This window comes from Glandiceps talaboti, chromosome 19 (genome assembly GCF_964340395.1).
Source record: "Glandiceps talaboti chromosome 19, keGlaTala1.1, whole genome shotgun sequence".
NCBI classification, from domain to species: Eukaryota; Metazoa; Hemichordata; class Enteropneusta; family Spengelidae; genus Glandiceps; species Glandiceps talaboti.
The window spans coordinates 19,007,291-19,027,805 of NC_135567.1; the positions used below are offsets into that span (position 1 = coordinate 19,007,291).

At 37.5% G+C, this 20,515-nt stretch overlaps 2 protein-coding genes across 6 annotated transcripts in view; both read right to left on the bottom strand.

Annotated features, from left to right (window-relative positions):
- The window catches only part of LOC144449922 (pyruvate kinase PKM-like), a 61,386-nt gene extending 50,931 nt beyond the window's left edge, over positions 1 to 10,455 (bottom strand). For 3 of the 5 annotated variants that reach the window (XM_078140474.1, XM_078140472.1, XM_078140475.1), the window contains exons 1-2: positions 10,355 to 10,441; positions 1,287 to 1,525 (exon numbers count right to left, since the gene is read on the bottom strand). In XM_078140474.1, the coding sequence (XP_077996600.1) occupies positions 1,287 to 1,503 (217 nt within the window). In that variant the 5' untranslated portion in view covers positions 1,504 to 1,525; positions 10,355 to 10,441. Of the gene's footprint in view, positions 1 to 935; positions 950 to 1,286; positions 1,526 to 10,350 lie in introns of those variants that run through there. The other 2 variants (XM_078140473.1, XM_078140476.1) reach the window with 2 other exon arrangements.
- Positions 10,456 to 18,530: 8,075 nt separating this feature from the next.
- Positions 18,531 to 20,515, bottom strand: part of LOC144449930 (phosphoserine aminotransferase-like) — a 31,805-nt gene continuing 29,820 nt past the window's right edge. The window contains exon 10 of the mRNA XM_078140481.1: positions 18,531 to 20,515. This exon is cut by the window's right edge and continues 2,378 nt beyond it. The gene's annotated coding sequence lies outside the window, so the exon portion shown is untranslated.

The window sequence follows — 20,515 nt, forward strand, 5'->3', positions numbered from 1 at the left end:
TCACCACACTGTGAATGGTATATAAGGTATGTAAATATGCATACAAGTATCACCCTTCCTCTGCCAGATAGGCAATGTTTCTAAGCTATCATGCTTTCACATCATGCCGCATATACACCATACAGTGAATAGTACATTAAGTATATACATGTAAATGTATACAAGTATCACCCCTCCTCTGCTTTCTGAGATAGGCAATGCTTCTATAAGCTATCATGCGTTCATGTCATATGTTTGTTTTGTTGAGCAACAACTCGTAACTAATTACTACAATCAAAGGTTAGCACTGTACTCTTTCAATACGCTGATATAAGTGATAAAGAAAGGGGCATGCACCACACTGTGAATAGTACAAGGTATATAAATGCATACATGTATCACCCTTCCCGTCTGCCAGATAGGCAATGTTTCTAGGCTATCAATCATGCTTTCACAGCATGACCATACACCACACAGTGAATAGAACATTAAGTATATACATGTAAATACATATAAGTATCACCCTTCCCCTCTGCCAGATAGCCAATGCTTCTAGGCTATCACACTTTCATATCATGATCTGTGCTAATTGTCTTGTTGAGGAATATAACTCACAACTAATTACTACAATCAAAGGTTAGAGTACAGCACGCTATCAAAACCCTGATATACGTGATGGGGGCACACACCACACAGCAAATAGTACAAGTACCCTCCTCTACCAGATAGCTCACATTTCTAAGCTATCATTCTGTCGTTCTGTCACATGATGATATGCTAATTATCTTGCTGTCCTATATATGAAGTCAACTCTTCATACTTGAATTAGAAGTGTGTATGAGTGTATTTGTAACTTGTGTAAGCAAGTCGCACTGTGTACATGGGAAGGGGAGGGGTGGGAAAGGAGGGGGGGATGTAAATTACGCAGTGGGTCTCTGAAATGTTGTACTTACCAACAATAGTACAGATGATACCAGTGTTACATACATTAGCAGGTGGGATGTAAATACATGTATTCAAGTTGTAAATGTGTGTATGAATGTATTTTGTAACTTGTCAGCATGTCACTGTGTGTGTGTGTGTGTGTGTGTGTGTGTGTGTGTGTGTGTGTGTGTCTGTGTCTGTGTGTGTGTCTGTGTTGTGTGTATGTGTGTGTGTCTGTGTCTGTGTGTGTATGTCTGTGTGTGTGTGTGTGTGTGTGTGTGTGTGTGTGTGTGTGTGTGTGTGTGTGTGTGTGTGTGTGTGTGTGCGTGTGCATGGTGTGCGTTGGTAAATTGCCCACTACATATATGAAATGTTGTACTTACCAATAGTACAGATGATACCAGTATTACGTACATTAGCAGGTGGGATGTAAATATCCAACTTGCACAAATGATCCAAGAAAGTGAACGCCTTGGCAGCAGCTAACTGACGTAGTTGTTGTTTTTGATGGAAATGGCTTCCTCCTTGTTCATCCAACTCATCCAAGGTAGCAGAACTTGGATGGATTGTTGAAGGCTTCTTTCCTGGTGAGAGGCTCATCTTGTATCACTGGGATGCTGTCCTACAAAATAACAACACAGAAGTGATTACAACACACTGCTGCACAATAACATGATGAAATAATAGTTATTTGGTCACAAAATAAACAACAACAACACCAACACCAAATACCAACACAAAATATCTGTTAATATTCTGGCAGGTTGTACAAAATATCTGTTATTCTGGCATGTTGTACAAAATAACAAATTGATAGTAATTTTCTGTTATTCTGTCACTGTCAGGTTGGACAAAACAACAACACAAAATATCTATCACTCTACAAGGTTATACAAAATGATTTGATGGTTCTAAAATCTCAGCTTACGTAACAATCCTTCATTATTTAAAGTTGAAACAACCGGGCATTTCAATAAGAAACAGGAACACTAGTCTAGACAAAACAACAAAAGTAAACCCTGAATAGAACTCAGTATTTATACCATACATTGTACTTAAATTTGATTACGATGGAAATCAAAGAACAACTATCAGGTTTCAAGCTTTAGTTTTGAGAACAATGTGACGAATCAATCTTAACCAAGCGAACAGCACACCCAACTAGATTTATTTCTCAGTTCTTCACAGAGATGTATGTCATGTACTAATGCTTGCTGTCAAATTAACATGTAATGCATAGTACTCATCCAATACAATCAATGACCTCTGGTCCTCCTTACATAGAGGTCAGAGTTCATCTCCATAGCAACCACCTAGTTAATTGTCCTGAACATTTACCTGACACATATATGCAAACACTAATTTCCTTTGTAGACCTGCATAGCTACATTTAAAGTGGAGGTATTTTAAGACGTAATTTAGAGGCCAAAATCTACCTAAGTGCCTCCGGTCTCTTTAGGTTTATAAGATTATGGTATTAAAACTGTCAATTTTAATCGATTTTCTCACCTCTCTCTCTAACCCTGTATGTACAAAGCATATTGTATGCATATATGTCTGTTTATCTGCATGATCTGTCTGTCTATACATGTATGTATGTATACATGTATGTATATATGTATGTATGTATGTATGTCTGTCTGTACATGTATGTATCTATGTATGTATGTATGTATGTATGTATGTATGTATGTATGTATGTATGTATGTATGTATCTATGTATGTATGTATGTATGTATGTATGTATGTATGTATATATGTATATATGTATGTATGTATGTATGTATGTATGTATGTATGTATGTATGTATATATGTATATATGTGTGTGTGTATGTATGTATGTATGTATGTATGTATGTATACATGTATGCATTTAATATATACACACACACACATGTAAACAAATGTAGTGCGTCATTTACAGACAAAACTTGAGAAAGAAGTGTAAATCACTCTGACATGTTACTTACATTAATATATTTCACATGATATCTCAACTTGAGACTTGTTCATATCATCCAGGAAGAGTGTGTCCTCTAACTAAGCTAATTTGACATGCCACTGACACACACAATTTCTAGTGATGCACCAAAATTTGGTGTTCCCCTATCTCTTACTATGTGGTGAGTGTGCCCTCTAACTAAGCCAATTTGACTTGCCACTGACGCACACAATTTCTAGTGATGCACCAAAATTTGGTGTTCTCCTATCTCTTACTATGTGGTGAGTGTGCCCTCTAAGCCAATTTGACACATCACTGACGCACACAATTTCTAGTGATGCACCAAAATTTGGTGTTCTCCTATCTCTTACTATGTGGTGAGTGTGCCCTCTAAGCCAATTTGACGTGCCACTGACACACAATTTCTAGTGTCGTACCAAAATTTGGTGTTCCCCTATCTCTTACTATGTGGTGAGTGTACCCTCTTAGCCAATTTGACGTACCACTGACGCACACAATTTCTAGTGATACACCAAAATTTGGTGTTCTCCTATCTCTTACTATGTGGTGAGTGTGCCCTCTAACTAAGTTAATTTGACACGCCACTGACGCACACAATTTCTAGTGATGCACCAAAATTTGGTGTTCCCCTATCTCTTACTATGTGGTGAGTGTACCCTCTAAGCCAATTTGACGTGCCACTGACACACACAATTTCTAGTGTCGTACCAAAATTTGGTGTTCCCCTATCTCTTACTATGTGGTGAGTGTACCCTCTAAGCCAATTTGACGTGCCACTGACGCACACAATTTCTAGTGTCGTACCAAAATTTGGTGTTCTCCCATCTCTTACTATGTGGCGACTCACAAGAAATGTCAATTTTTCTCATTTTGACTCGTAACAAAATTTGGCTACCATTAGAGGGCACAATGTCCAGGAAGCACTTACACACAAGTCACTGTGTGAACATGCAGAGTGAACTGTAGAATTAGCACACAATTTTATTAATCAGAAGGGAGGGAGGTGAAGTCAGTTTTTCACTACTGAGGAAAATTAATAATGTTGCAAATTAATAATGTTATAGATTATAATAATATACTAATAGTATAATTATGCACAGCAGACAGGAAATTGGAGAGCAAATGTGCTTTTCAGTAATCAGCAAAAGTACAAAGTGTAGTCGGGGAATACATGCTGTCCAAGGAGTGAACAAATCCACTAGTCCTGGGTCCGGGACTAGCGATTTTTTTGGGCGGACCACACAAATTTCAGCTTGTCTGGTCCGTCGGACCAGTACCTTTACTGTTAATAACTATGTTAAAAAGTCGTCTGAATATACAGATTCATAGGCAAGATTTAATGTTTCACATTAGTGGGAACTTGGACCACTAATTCTTTCAGTAGGACCACTGGATTTTTCAAGGCACTGGTCCGGGGACCACCAGTTCACAAAATGATTTGTTCACACCTGCTGTCCTATGACAATAATATAAGTGTCCTGTATGCTGTATAGACTATAAGATAAATTGAACATCGCGTTGTGCAGTACTATCTGGCTAGGCTGATAGTGTGGCATGAAAGTCTATATCTAACAGACTATATGCTCTGTAGTCAGGATGAATTCTGGGGAACTAGAATACATGTACAAGGGTTAATTACTGACAATGTTGACAGAATTTATAACCAAAACAACCCTACCAGTTGATCTATTAATTTATTAACAAGTAGCCTCTTTACATTACAAGTGGTCAGTGAGATGACGACGTAAAATCACAGATTGTGATATAAACAGGATAGTGAGACGAGGACGTAAAATCACAGATCCGATATATAGACAGGCTAGTCTATAGAAAGACAGCAAAGTAGAATCACCAATCGCAATGTAAAAAGGCCAATTAAGTGTGGTGTTGAGAGCAAATTGACTTTGTTAGTATAAGAAAAAGGAATACAGTATTTCTAAAATAGAAGTTGTCTTATTCTACGTATTCAGTATGCACAGCGTGGACACTCGGAAATGTGTAAAGGTTAATTACTAATAATCTCTAAGTAGAATTTACAACAAATCAACCCATACCAGTATATATCTATCGAGGTGTTGAATTACGTCAACTCTCTGCCATCAATACTATTCCATAATATCTATAAACACATTCTATACAATTAATTCCAGAAAACCCCATTGTAATTATGGTACTCTGTAGAACTGCTTGTATGAATTCTAAATTTTCGCTACTGGTACTACACTAATATTATGAGTTCAAGACCTTATTAGAATTACTCACACTGAATGTGTCAAAAGTGTAATTTCAATCCTGTTATCATATATCAACCACCATCACCACCGTCACCATCATCATCATCATCATCATCGAGCCATCATCATTAGAAAGATTTTTTTAATTTGTACAACATTAATTTTGTATTTTAATTTGACAGAATGGTCAAATACAAGCCAAACAAGACTAGCCCAGACTATAGACAGACAGCCAGAAAGACTGACAGACACAGACAGCCAAACAGACAGACAGACAGACAGACAGACAGACAGACAGACAGACAGACAGACAGACAGACAGACAGTCATACATCTACACTTCCATATTGTCTAAAATTCATCCTAATCTGTACCAATACTTTGAAATCTAGACAAGACTAGACCAGACAGACACAGACAGACTAGTCTAGTTCCTACACAGTATCATTACGATTTAGACCACAGCTGGCATCCAGACTACAGACAGAGACAGACAGACAGACAGACAGACAGACAGACAGACAGACAGACAGACAGACAGACAGTCAGACAGTCAGACAGAGACAGACAGACAGACAGACAGACAGACAGACAGACAGACAGACAGACAGACAGACAGACAGACAGACAGACAGACAGACAGACAGACAGACAGATAGATATATATAGACAGCCATCAAGACAGAGTCATACATCTACACTTCCATATTGTCTAAAATTCATCCTAGTCTGTAGAGTACTTTGAAATCTAGACAAGACAAGACTAGACTAGAGAGAGACAGACAGACAGACAGACAGAAATATTCTATCAATACTGTCTAAGGTTGTCTAGGTTCTCTCATTGTTGAATATTAATCTTTCTTCAATATCTATTTTTACATTCTAACGTGACAACAAGGTCCAATATTTTGAAATCTAGCCAACTTAGTCTACACAGACAGACAAATCACGTACATCAACATATCATCTCAAATGCCATACATGACAACATTAATTCCATTACATGGTTGAAATGTTTTATTGAGTTCATGCCTTTAATGGTTAGAAAATGTATCCAACTTTAGTCTAGCTCCATGCATCATCAGTTTAACTTCATTACATCGTCGCAAACCACGGCCTGTTTTACGGCAACATTCTTAACGAGCCTCCCATATTTCAAAATATAGTGGTAGAAATAATAACTCTGGCATGCGAGAATGCTTTATTATGACATCTCGGCATCATTTGGTGAAAAACAAACAAATTTTCACACAAGACAATCTCACGGTGATATTTTCACTCCTACACAATTTCACTGTAAGCTTAGATATTTTCACTAGTAGACCATTTTACAGCCTTCACCTAGACTGGTTGAAACGCTAGATTTATTTGACTTGTACTAAGTATCCAATGTAATCTTTATTGCAGGTCACAACACACACACACAATACACATGTACATGTAAACACTAGTGTACCAGACTGACAGATTTGTAGACATTATAGCACTCCACACATTGCATTGCTGTCACTTATAATATACACAGTGTGTAACACTGAAAGATTTAGCGATCCACAAGTCACATCGTAGACTGTCGACAGTCGTTCGTGCCTTTTTTTGCTACGTTTCATCTAAATCAAAGTCGTCGCCTTGCTCCATAGCACTGGATAATGCATACTGATAGGAACTGCGATTGCCGAAGGCATGAACTGTGAGTGTCGACTCGAAGGCACTCACTGATCAGTATGTGGTTATAGTATTGCTACGGATCGGAGCGAGGCAACGACTTTAGTTTTAGATAAAACGTAGCAAAAAGGCACGAACGACTGTCGACAGTCTAATCACATTGCTGTATACTGACTAAGAACTGTTTGCATCGTAACATTTCATTACAGGAGTGTACACAACCATGAATATTTCAATCTACAGATAAGATACCAAGAATTCTTATTGCCAAGTAATACCGGGCAATAACTCCCCTTACCCTATCCCCACCCCACACACACACAGTGACACATACAGTAGCACACAAACAGTTCAGCATATACTAAAAAACCGGGGTTGTCTGCATTGTAACTTGTATTACAGGAGAGTGCACACCAACCAATCTATATACACATTATTCATTGCACATACATGTACCAAGACATCAAAAATTTATCAAATTTCTAATCATAAATTAATATGGTGGTCTATACCATACACACCAAGTAATGAATGACAGCCTTCTCTGAACTAATAATAAATAATAACAAATAAACTGATAAATCACAGATTATATCAAATATGATATTTGTTTAGAACACCTGTCCAATTTTTAAATATTTTCATAACATCTGTGCATCTTTCAAATCGGATATTGAATACTACACGCACACATACTAATTACTACCTTTATTCTTTTTCACTGCAGGGCTTGAAAAGAACTACAGTAGTCAAGGGCATACAGACTACCAAATATGGCATACAGACTACCAAATATGGCATACAGACTACCAAATATGGCATACCGACTACCAAATATGACATACAGACTACCAAATATGGCATACAGACTACCAAATATGGCATACAGACTACCAAATATGACATACAGACTACCAAATATGACATACAGACTACCAAATATGGAATACAGACGACCAAATATGACATACAGACTACCAAATATGACATACAGACTACCAAATATGGCATACAGACTAACAAATATGGCATACAGACTACCAAATATGGCATACAGACTACCAAATATGATATACAGACTACCAAATATGGCATACAGACTACCAAATATGATATACAGACTACCAAATATGGCATACAGACTACCAAATATGACATACAGACTACCAAATATGGCATACAGACTACCAAATATGACAGACTACAAAATATGGCATACAGACTACCAAATATGGCATAGACTACCAAATATGACATACAGACTACCAAATATGACATACAGACTACAAAATATGGCATACAGACTACCAAATATGGCATAGACTACCAAATATGACATACAGACTACCAAATATGACATACAGACTACCAAATATGACATACAGACTAGTACCAAATACGGCATACAGACTACCAAATATGGCATAGACTACCAAATACGATATACAGACTACCAAATATGGCATAAAGACTACCAAATATGACATACAGACTACCAAATATGATATACAGACTACCAAATATGATATACAGACTACCAAATATGACATAGACTACCAAATATGACATACAGACTACCAAATGACATACAGACTACCAAATATGACATAGACTACCAAATATGGCATACAGACTACCAAATATGACATACAGACTACCAAATATGATATACAGACTACCAAATATGACATAGACTACCAAATATGACATACAGACTACCAAATATGGCATAGACTACCAAATATGGCATACAGACTACCAAATATTGTATCTTGACTACCAAATACATAATGTTGCACTATATGTGTATGCATGTGTGTTACTCTGGTGTGTATGTGTGCATATGTATGTGTGTGTGTGTGTGTGTGTGTGTGTGTGTGTGTGTGTGTCTGTGTGTCTGTGTGTGTCTGTGTCTGGGTGTATGCATGTATATGTGTATGTATACTGTTTGTGAATGTGCGTGTGTGTATGTACATGTGTATGTGTGTATGTATGTGTGTATGTATGTGTGTATGTGTGTGTATATGTATGTGTGTGTACATGTGTGTGTATGAATGTGCGTCTCTGTGTGTGTAATTGACACAAGATATAAAATGAGGTAGTTGATAATTTTTCATATCTTAGTATTTTATCTGTAGTTTGAGAGATTCATAGTTGTGTACACTCCTGTAATAAAATGTTACTATGCAAACAGTTCTTAGTCAGTGTATCATGCTGGCCTATATTATACACACCATGTAATGAAGCTTATTAGACCAATGGAAATCAATGACAAATTGTACCTGAAACCGTTCACGTCGATAAATTTGACTGAAATTCACTACAAAGCCTAATAGTTAATTTGAGCCCTCTGCATGACTTATTAAAGAATGATAACAGATGGCTGTCTGATCATTCCATTGGGGAGTCTATATTACATAAAACATGTTAATTTTTTTCATTTTGAATATCTGAGATTTAGTTGGTGATACATATACATGGAGGTATGTGCAGTCATTAGTGCATGTCATTCTAACTGCATTACATGTAAGAAACATTGTGCCTGTATGTACATGTATGTATGCAAGTTATTGCAAAAAATATAGTTTATTATATTACTTAACTACCACTACGAGACTAAGAATACACAGAGTGTTATATTAATTGTCTACTATCTTTGTTGCATGTGTGTGTATGTGTGTATGGGTGTGCGTGCGTGCGTGTGTGTGTGTGTGCGTGTGTGTGTGTGTGTGTTTCAACATGAGGGGTGGGGGAGTAAAGTTAACGCCAGCTACAATAGTGCTGCCCGTTCCCCCTACAATAATTTTTCACTTCCACATTTAATATCACAACCCTATGCCCACATTTAAATAAAAATAGTGACAAAATTTTCATAAAGTGTTATTCATTCCTCCAATCTTATTATTTCTGTTCGACATTTGATTTTTTTTTAACTTTTGTTATATTTTACACTGCATACACTACGTGCGTGTATAAGATTTAGAACTCACACTGCACTACACATACTGCACTTACAGCCGACCATGTTGTCTGTTAATACATAATCAATATAACTTGTCTATCAAAAATACCACTCATTACGAAATAAACATATGTACCTTGAATATATTTCGCTTAAAAATTCTTGAGAATTTTTTCAAGTATCCTCAAAAAAAATGTTCGAAGACCATTATCGAGACACTCAAGGTCATGGCGAGGTCAGGTGGTATATCTTCACACGCCATTCTCGACACACTCCCACCGGCGTTGTATAAAAATATATTTTTTCAGAAAAATGTTTTTTCCGGTAAAAATACTCTTTTCAGCAACTGCACTAATACCATATGTTGAATTGTCTTTCTCGAGTATTTCGAAAGTGGCCTATGAATATTTGCTAAATTATCGTAGAACATCCGCTGAACAATGTCGTCTGCACACTTTTGATTATCAAGGGGAACTTGGCGACAAGTACAAGTCGTTGAACCAGAATATGATCTCGGTAAATGTCAATTTTACGAGTTGAAATTGCCTCTCATATAAACTGTGGTCAGTTATGATTTAAAACAATACGTAGATTCCATAAAATGACATTTCAATGCTTACCTACCGTAAAATCTGTCAAATTCCGTCTGTTTTGTTGGCGTCTATCACACACACGACTAACATCCAGGTCCGGGGTCACCTTTACAAAACGATGCTAGCCAGGACCGAGTAACGCACAACAAAAACAATTTCGCAATCCGCCAAATGTGCAATATCATCATGCCGTAAAGCTGTCTTTATACATTTTAAACCTTACCTAAAATTCCAAAATTGTAAAATTCACCGATTTTAACCGTAAATTCAAATTTCATGACGATAAACGCCATTATTTTGTAAATACGGAAGAGAACTACTTTTGCGTAATGATATAAAGTACGCCGACCGCAAGTGACCCATCACCAAAGTCAGCTGGACCGGCTGCATAAATTATTTACGCACATAACAGTCCTGCGTACAGTCAACAGTTACTTGTAAATTTATCAGACGATTTTTGTAACCACGCCCACTTTACTAGGCCGTCCCAAGCCCTTGACATCATAAAACATCGTCATGGTAGAAACTTGCACTTCTCAAGAACGTCGACAAACCCGCACGAATACGTCTGCTATCACGTGATGCGACAACGCAAGGTTAAACATGTGGTTTTAGTGAATGGGGTAATACTAACAGGTAGGTATTGAGATTAACCCCGCCATGCCGGTTGAATATTAAACAAAGTGAAGTAAACTTGTGTATCTCTAACTATTTACATGGTGGTGGTGGTGGTGGTGGTGGTGGTGGTGGTGGTGGTGGTGGTGGTCACTGAGTGGTGGTGGTGGTAGTGGTGGTGGTGGTACCGGTGGTGGTGGTGGTGGTGGTGGTCACTGAGTGGTGGTGGTGGTGGTGGTGGTCGGGATGGTGGTGGTACCGGTGGCGGTGGTGGTGGTACCGGTGGTGGTGGTACCGGTGGTGGTCAAGTAGACAGACAGTTAGCTGAGAAGAACAGACAGATACTGAGATAGATCGATAGACAGACAGACAGACAGATCTGTGTCATTTTTCTAATCCAATAATGTATCCAATGTATGTAAATGATGCTAATTGTGTAAAAGAACACAGAAATGATTTTAAATCTATTTGTAATTCTAAATATAATATATTTATTCCTGTACATCGGCATGGTCTCTAACACGTTTGGGTGCAAGTATGCACATGTGAAATGTTGTGAATGTATGGAATGTTGATATATGGTTTGTAGAAGATAACGTGATGTCATCATATCTATACGGTATGAATTGCAGTGATAAATATCACCTTTCTGACCTGAACTCTACCTAACTTCACGTCTTGCTCATTAAATTAATGTTATGACTACATTTTACAACAACAACAACAACAACAACAACAACAACAACAAATGCTAATACATGGTTTATAGCCGATAACGTAATGCCTTATTTTATATATATGGCCGTGTAATATTTCATAAATTGTTGTTTTCCAGGTCTACAGACTATATATAACAAACCTTTTGACTATATATTCATATATATATATATATATATTACACTGGACGTCTTGAGACACTTCTGGCAAAGACCTACCAGTATGATATCAACACTCTCACTTCCCAAGGAGCATCGGGGGTTAAAATAACAAATACAAATAGATTCACCCTTCTACATGTATCTTAACACTTTTTATTCTCAGACTATATTTCACTAATTACTTAATAAAATATTGACTTTTGTTTCCACAAATTAGTAAAATAAAAACACATCTTTGTGATATGGCATTTTCCCACCCACAAGTGTGTATACCCTGCACGAAAGAAATACACACTCGGACGTTGGTGGCGCTTGTTACAGAGAAATAAGTGAATTCCAACGTTTCGACAACTGACAGCCATCGGTGAGAACTCTGTACAGTGAATGAAATTATTCGAAGGTATGAAAAATATACAACAGTATCACTAATCCGAGTGATTCAAAACTAAAATATTTTAGAAATTTCGCAAAAATGTGTAGCTTGCTGCAACAACTGTAGCTTTTGTTTGGTTTAAGTTTGTGTTGACGATATGACATGAGATACATCAATAAAATATGCTACGATTGCATGCTTCAACTAGTTTGCAAGCATAGGGGTGTGTAGTATTTCTTAGATTGTTATTTTCCTGCTCTACAGGCTAAATATAACAACGTTTTGACTATAATTTCCTTCCTGTGAGGAATGTTTTATATTTCTACTAAAATAGAGATTGATACAGGATTCATATGATATTTTCCTTAAGAAAACTAATCTAAGCAATAATACGTGCCCCTGTGGTTTCAAGTAGACTGAGATATTCGTCATTGTGGAAACTCACTCATTACAAATTAACTAATTACTACCTAATCAATCAATCAATCAATTAGTCAATCAATCAATCTATATATTTGTGTTATTTACACTGCCACATCACATCTGCCCTTTTTGTACACATTCGCCGTCTAACTCATATAATAAGAGCAGGATTGACAGAAAAATGTAAAATCCAGCTTATCTTCACATATATCTGTTTTCGTCCCCTGTGGTATAACATTGCTTCTTGTCCCCTGTGGTATAACATTGCTTCTTGTCCCCTGTGGTATAACATTGCTTCTTGTCCCCTGTGGTATAACATTGCTTCTTGTCCCCTGTGGTATAACATTGCTTCTTGTCAGCGATAAAACAACCTTGTGATCTGTTTACAGACGGTGATGAATCCATCTAATTAACGAAACATGGTCTATTGTGCTGTCAGAGACCCATTGGAATAATCTGTGCATTTACCGTGTTTTTGACTAACTCTACCGGGAGACTAAATCTACTGGGAGACTAAACTCTGATCTGCTGGGAGAACTCGAGAGTGTATGTTGTAGTATAGCGCATTAGGATGCAAGTACGATACATTACAAGGCTGTCACTGGCCCTATAATCGTGTGCGATACTCAACCTCTTGTATAAATTACACGACGTGTTAGCTTCCCTTCCCAGACACTTTCGTCCCGAGCGAGGTATTTTTCAGAATGTAATTGCGTTAAATTGACGTATTTAGCCGATAGTATGTGAAAAGGGGTGACATATCACGGGTTTCAAGGACCGCGTAATTCCAAGCAATGAGAATGATAAATATTTCACTCTTCCGTGTTCATGGAATTTCAATGTCCTGGATCTCGAAACCCATGTTTATTCACTCTTTCGCGATATAATTGGCAAAGTACGCCAAATATCGTTAATTCACCACATTCTGAAACAGCTTGGGTCACAAGTGTTTGTGTCCTCCCACCCCTCTCCCCCAACCCCACCCCACCCCACCCCACCCCAAAAAAGTAACCAAAGCTGGCAAGAACAGCTATAGAAGTAATTGTATCTTACCTTCTTGTATGTGAAAATATGTTTAGGGTCGTTGGCTTATAAACTATATATACATACTAACGCTATCATTTCCAGACACAACGACTAAATTACTCTTTTTCTCTATCCCTCACACTCTGTAAAACGCACATGATCGATTATAAATTGAAATTTACTAAGTTCATCCTTTTTCAATCGAATATTTTCAGTTTTTGTGATTATTTTGTGAAGTCGTTTGTAAATTGGACATTACTATGCTAAATTGTATATTAAGTAACAATCTTTATCCTGTTAGAAGTAGCCAGATAATTTACTACAATCACGACTTGAATCGTCGACTTCTTTCGCGCCATAATCGTCCACTTGTTTCGCGCCATTAGGCAACGAGCAGAATTTACGGCAGGGTCGGGGTGTGCAGAGGGGAGGGGTCGCGAAAAAATTAGGGTTGTGAGGGGGAAGGCCTTGAAAAGTGTGATGGACAGACGGACCGCGACCTGCCGTGGAAGTATATTGTGGGTTATACTTCCATGGATGGACAGACAGACAGACAGACAGACAGACAGACAGACAGACAGACAGACAGACAGACAGACAGACAAGATAGACAGACAGACAAGATAGAATCGCAGATGGACAGAGATATTGCATGTGTAAAAGATCAGAGACAGAAAAGTATAACTTTTAAATTTGTGCGTTCAGAGTTCAACCACCTTCGTAGAAATATGGAGATCGTTACCTACTTCTTCACTGCACAAGTCATCTTTACGTTGTCATGGCAATTATGTTATTCCCCAGTCGGATGTCCAGGAGAGTGATCACAGTCAGATCCACATGTACAGTGGTAAACGATTTAACCATTTTAAAAGGAATTGTTCCAAACCTTGCAGACACCGGCTTCTAACTGTGATGACGGCTGGTTAGAGTTTCTGTCGGAGCGTATCAGGAGCCGTAAATGTCGCGAGCTAACGCTCCGAAGGCGTGTCATTAAATTCTCGTCCTCGCGGGTGATCAGTGTCGATATTATGCAAGGGTTCCTTTTCCCTATGGCTCCTCCATTGTTCAATACAACGAAACCTTCCAGCATATATTGTATAAAGTCGTTAACTGATTACATGTCAGTACATTAAACTAGTCGATACTCGTCTTCACTGTCATCCGATGAACTAAAAGTCGTATTGTCACTACACATTCACTTTACTCACCTTTCCTTTTTCATGAGGTAAAGTCTAGCGCCCTCATCGGTGAGCATAAACAATATTTTCTGAGACGTAAATCATTGGGACTGTACACGAAATAATGCGATTTATGCAGAAACATACACACATCAATGAATACATAGGACATATCCTCTTAAATACTAAACTGACTTGAATTATGATCTTTTCTGTTTGGGTATTCATTCTAGTAATCTGTAATCATTAGCTCTTGGAAGTTTGCATGAATAATCATAAAAAGTGCTTGACCAGAAAACCAGGGGCCCGGGGACTCACAATGTCGCTTGCATGGGTGAGTTCATATATTGTATGTATGTACATGTATATATATCTAGCTGTGTGTGTGTGTGTGTGTGTGTGTGTGTGTGTGTGTGTGTGTGTGTGTGTGTATACGAATGATATTACCAATATATCTATTTTAAAACACAGTATTTATAAAAATTATGTTGTTTTTGCTCCCACTGATATTATTTTGAAATTTAAGACAGTTTCCATCAATGAACTCATTAGATATTGTGTCCCTTGAGGAAAACGTCGCTATCAAAATGAACACTATTATCAGTAAACTCATTTGGGACAACGTACGCAATGTTCTCCGTTCCCCGTTCTCCGTTCTACATGTGTGGATCGTACCGTAGAGACTGGCCATGGAATCTAATCGTTGGCTTTGGAAGTACGCTTACATGCTATATATAGATCACAAACATTGATATGGAACGATTGAGCTTTGATCGTACCGTTGCATTTTTACACACCATCTGAAACAGTTAACCTGAAATTCAAATGAACATTAGCCTGTACTGTCTACGTCTCTGACACGTTACTCCGAAACTGTCATGTTCCTCATTTAGTTCATATTCCCCCCTCTCTCTCTCTCTCTCTCTCTCTCTCTCTCTCTCTCTCTCTCTCTCTCTCTCTCTCTCTCTCTCTCTCTCTCCAGTGTAGCAGACGACAGTGTAGCAGTTTTGACGACACTATAGTAGTTTTGACGACCGACACTGTAGCGGTTTTGACGACTGACACTGTAGCGATTTTGACGACCGACACTGTAGCGGTTTTGAAGACACTGTAGCAGTTTTGACGACCGACACTGTAGCAGTTTTGACGACTGTAGTGGTTTTGACAACACTGTAGCAGTTTTGACGACCGCCACTGTAGCGGTTTTGACGACCGCCACTGTAGCGGTTTTGACGACACTGTAGCAGTACATATAGAGCTAGAGGAAAAGTAGACAGTGGACCACTTAAAAGCAGAATGTTGACTTGCAATTTAGAGTTTTCACTTTTGAAGATAGTTCCAATACATAATCTAAATCTTTGAAAATCCACACTAACAATCTCTAGCACGGCTATGTACTAAGTCTAGCTGTGGATATAGGCGCTCCGATAACTCCGACACATCTCCGTTTACACACACACACACACACATACATACATACATACATACATACATACATACATACATACATACATACATCCACACTAGTAACAGACCCTGGCAAGCACACACATGTATGCTACACACAGGCAAACGACCCAAAGATGTACCCGCACAGCACATATCAAAATCCAAACATGTACAAATTGAGTACCACAATTATTTTCAGACATCAGGCTAGATCTTTATTATAATCACAGCTAGATGATAATTCTACAATGATCAAAATATACACTTCACAATAACCCCATATATCTGCCACATGTCACAGATATTTCCACATGGTCCCATACAATATATATGGAGTTACATGAAGAATATCTTGAAATGGCCAAAATATACACTTCACAATAACCCCATATATCTGCCATATGGCATAGATATTTTCACACAGTCCCATACAATATACATGGAGTTACATGAAGAATATCTTGAAATGGTCAAAATATACACTTCACAATAACCCCATATATCTGCCATATGGCATAGATATTTTCACACAGTCCCATACAATATATATGGAGTTATATCAAAGAATATCTTGATACATTTCACAATAACCCCATATATACCTGCCATATGGCAGATATTTTCACACAGTCCCATACAATATATATGGAGTTACATGAACAAATATGAGAATTGTCAAAATATACACTTCACAATAACTCCATATATATCAATACCATTCTAAATATGCTTGCCACATGTCATAGATATTGTTCACACGGTCCCATACAGTATATATGGGGTTATATGAAAACACTTTAATAATCACCAGTGTGGAGTTTGTGGTATGATTTGAGATGAAATATTTGGCCACATGTTGTATGGCTTCTCTATGTTTGATCTTCTATGTCCAATGTGAATTTGTGATAATTACAAATAAAACAGTAATTAAATCATCACATATTGAAACTAAAATTGGCATTTTTTTAAAGGATACATATATAGTACACTTGCCAAACATCTTCACTTGAAATTGGCAATTATTCATGTGGCTTTTATCACACAAGTTTTCACATGTGGATTTTACCACACAAAAGCTTCATATGTGGATTTTACCACACAAAATAAAAACAGCATGTGGTTTTGAAATTTAAGTTTTATACGACATAGATTTTACCATGCACAAGTTTTCACATGATGTGGATTTTACCATACAAACTACATTCACAGTGTGTGGTCTTTTGTGTGGGTTTTGTCACACACACTACAATCACATTGTAACAACTGCTTTGATACCACACAAATCTAACCTGTTGTCCAAGACATTTCATTAGCAAGGAAAAAGATAAGAAAATGAATTAAAAGCTTACACGGCTAGCGTAAAAGATAAATAGAGAGAGAATCTTATGAAAGGTACCCTATGAGAGAAGAAAATGAGCAAAAATCTGGTTGCATAGCAACGAGAGAGAAAATGTCAGTAACTATAGCGATAAACAATCTTGGTTGATTACAATCATCTGGGCGTACAAAACTAACGTTTTTATGTACAATGGCTGGTTTCTTTGTCTATGCCATGTTAGCCAATCAGATACGAGTAATTAGAATATGCAAATTAGATAGTACTCGTGCAAGATTTGGTAGCAAATTAGCAAATGTTCTCTCAGCTAGTAGTTTTTAACATAAACGTTCTAAATATACTTTGTTTGGAATTCATTAAATATTCTCAGATATTTCAGATATTAATGTCAAAAAACAAAAGAGAAAAAAAGAATTTTTTCTGGTCAGGACATTTCTGTACGTCAAGATCCAGAGATTGGCGGCAGGACTGATTAGGGAGTTGTGGTTATTGTTTTACTGTCCGCCAGTGAGATATGAACATTTGATTCTTGAATATTGTTGGGTCCCTTTACCATCAAGGCCCTTAAAAACCCTGTTATTTAATAATAATTTCTTGTACTTAGGCTGTCGATGTCAATGGTGGCATGTCCTATCTATCACTTTAAAGTGGCCATATGGATGAGAATTTGGTATTTATTTTGGATTTCTATTTGATAAAACAGCTTCACTATGTTTTTCTACTTGAAAAAATAAAGCGAAAGAACATATACCAAGTTTATGTTCGCAACTCAAAAAACTGCAAAACATTAAACAATGTGTAAAATGTTTGTTATTGTATGTACAATAACAAATTTTTTACACTTTTTGCAATGTGTTGAGTTATGAACATGGACTTGGTATATGTTCTTTCGCTTTATTTTTTAAAGTAGAAAAACATAGTGAAGCTGTTTTATCAAATAAAAATCCAAAATAAATACCAAATTCTCATCCATATGGCCACTTTAAACACTTGTGTACACACCCACCACTGATGTGTTGGCGTTTCCTTATTACTGTAAACCTGGAAATTATCGATAAAGACTGATTTTTGTGTATTTTGCTGGAAAACAAAAACGCAAAAATAGGTAGTGACTAAAATGCCGTTTCAATCATCAACACAATGGCCTGTAATTAGTCAAAATTTGCCTTTGAGTAACAGATGAAGACTGTAAGATCACAATAATTTGTAGCGGTAACAATATCCACAATTACAGTATCACTTGATATGTTTATGAACACACCACCATTGCTATGGTAACGTTTCCTTATTGTGTCTTTATATGCCTGTGTGTACACCACCATCAACTGACCACACAGCCAACCACATACAAGTATTAAGCTACACCTCCATAGTCTTTCGATAGTGGAATGAACCAAATGGCTTTCCATGGATGGGTAATTCTATTATGTATTAAACGGGGGGAGTTGGACAACTACTACCCATCTTAGATCGTATTTCAATATTCTGAGTAACAAGGCAACAGTCAAAAACTCATTCAACTCCCCCTTCGTTAAAAAGTATTACCTCTCCCAGATATCTAAACAAGCCACACACCCTGTATTTCCTTAGCAATGGTATGACCCTAGATCATTAGCCCCAGCTACACGGCACTAAAAATCCTACCTGAGGCAGGACTAAGGAGAGTTTGAAGCCTGTGTAGACGTAGATGTGTCTCAAACCTGTCCTGAAACCTTAGGACATCTTTGAGAGGTTTCGAAAAACCCTCCTGACTTCATCCAATGTACTGTCAGGACGGAGTCAGGAGGGAATCCGCGACATCTACAACATAACCTTCCTGCGTGTAGACACAAACTTATCCTACCTAACGTAGGACTCGGCACTGACTTAGGTAGGACGACCTATGTCTAGACAGGGCTAATGACTATGGGTCATACCATTAAGGAGTAAAATCGGGTGGTGACAACACAAATTAAAATTCAGAATTGAAAAGGATATGATCTTAGCTTTCTAATGAAATTTCCATTTCCTAAAAATTACATTTTTTTTGTAGCTTTCCTTTATAAGTTTACTGTATACCTTTCACCAATACAATATTGGTTTCAACCCTGTTTTTTATCTAAACACTTATTTCAGATCAATAGTGATATCAAAGTAATAGTTAAATAAATCTAAATAATTTTTTTGGTATTGATGTATGCTTGATTGTAATTTCCCCAATAAATAGAAGAATTATGCGAGATTAATGTAGAGCAGAAGTGGTTTTTCAAGAAAACATAACAGCTTGCTAAATTTTAAACTTTAGATCTGGTGTTCTCCCGACTACTACTTCACAGGAGGGCTACGAGACCACTGCACAAACAAACACCTGCTGCGGTTACAGCTAGGGAGAATGCAGTTGTGATAGTGGTGCCACCCCCCCCCCCCCCTTCCCCCAACAGGTTATCTCACAGAAGGGCTACGAGACCAAATACAAACAATCTCTGTAGTTGCAACTGGGAAGGGTGTATTGTGTTCACCGAAGGCTATTTCAGAGGGCTAAGAGACCGGGTACAAAAACACTGTAGTTGCAACTGCAAGGGACTTATTTGTGGCATTTGTTATTTTATCCAAGGTTAGTTTAAAAGGCGAAATAACCAGTAGTGCACACCTTCTCTAGTTGGTCACTGGAAGGGATATATTTCTAATAAGATGATGGTTTCAATTTTTCTCTAAGAGTTTTTGCAATGTGGTCCTTCGGTCTCTCAAAGGAGTTTCCCAATTTACAACAGGCTTTGTGCCCTTACTGCCTGTGAAGGTAGTCCCGAGACTTGCCAATCTGGTTTGATTTTGTCAACAAGACAGTATGTCAAATCCAATATCCAAGTCCCTGGTCTACTATCAAGGGAGAATACAGGATCTGTATAGTTTAACAGAAATGTGATATTTTAACAAA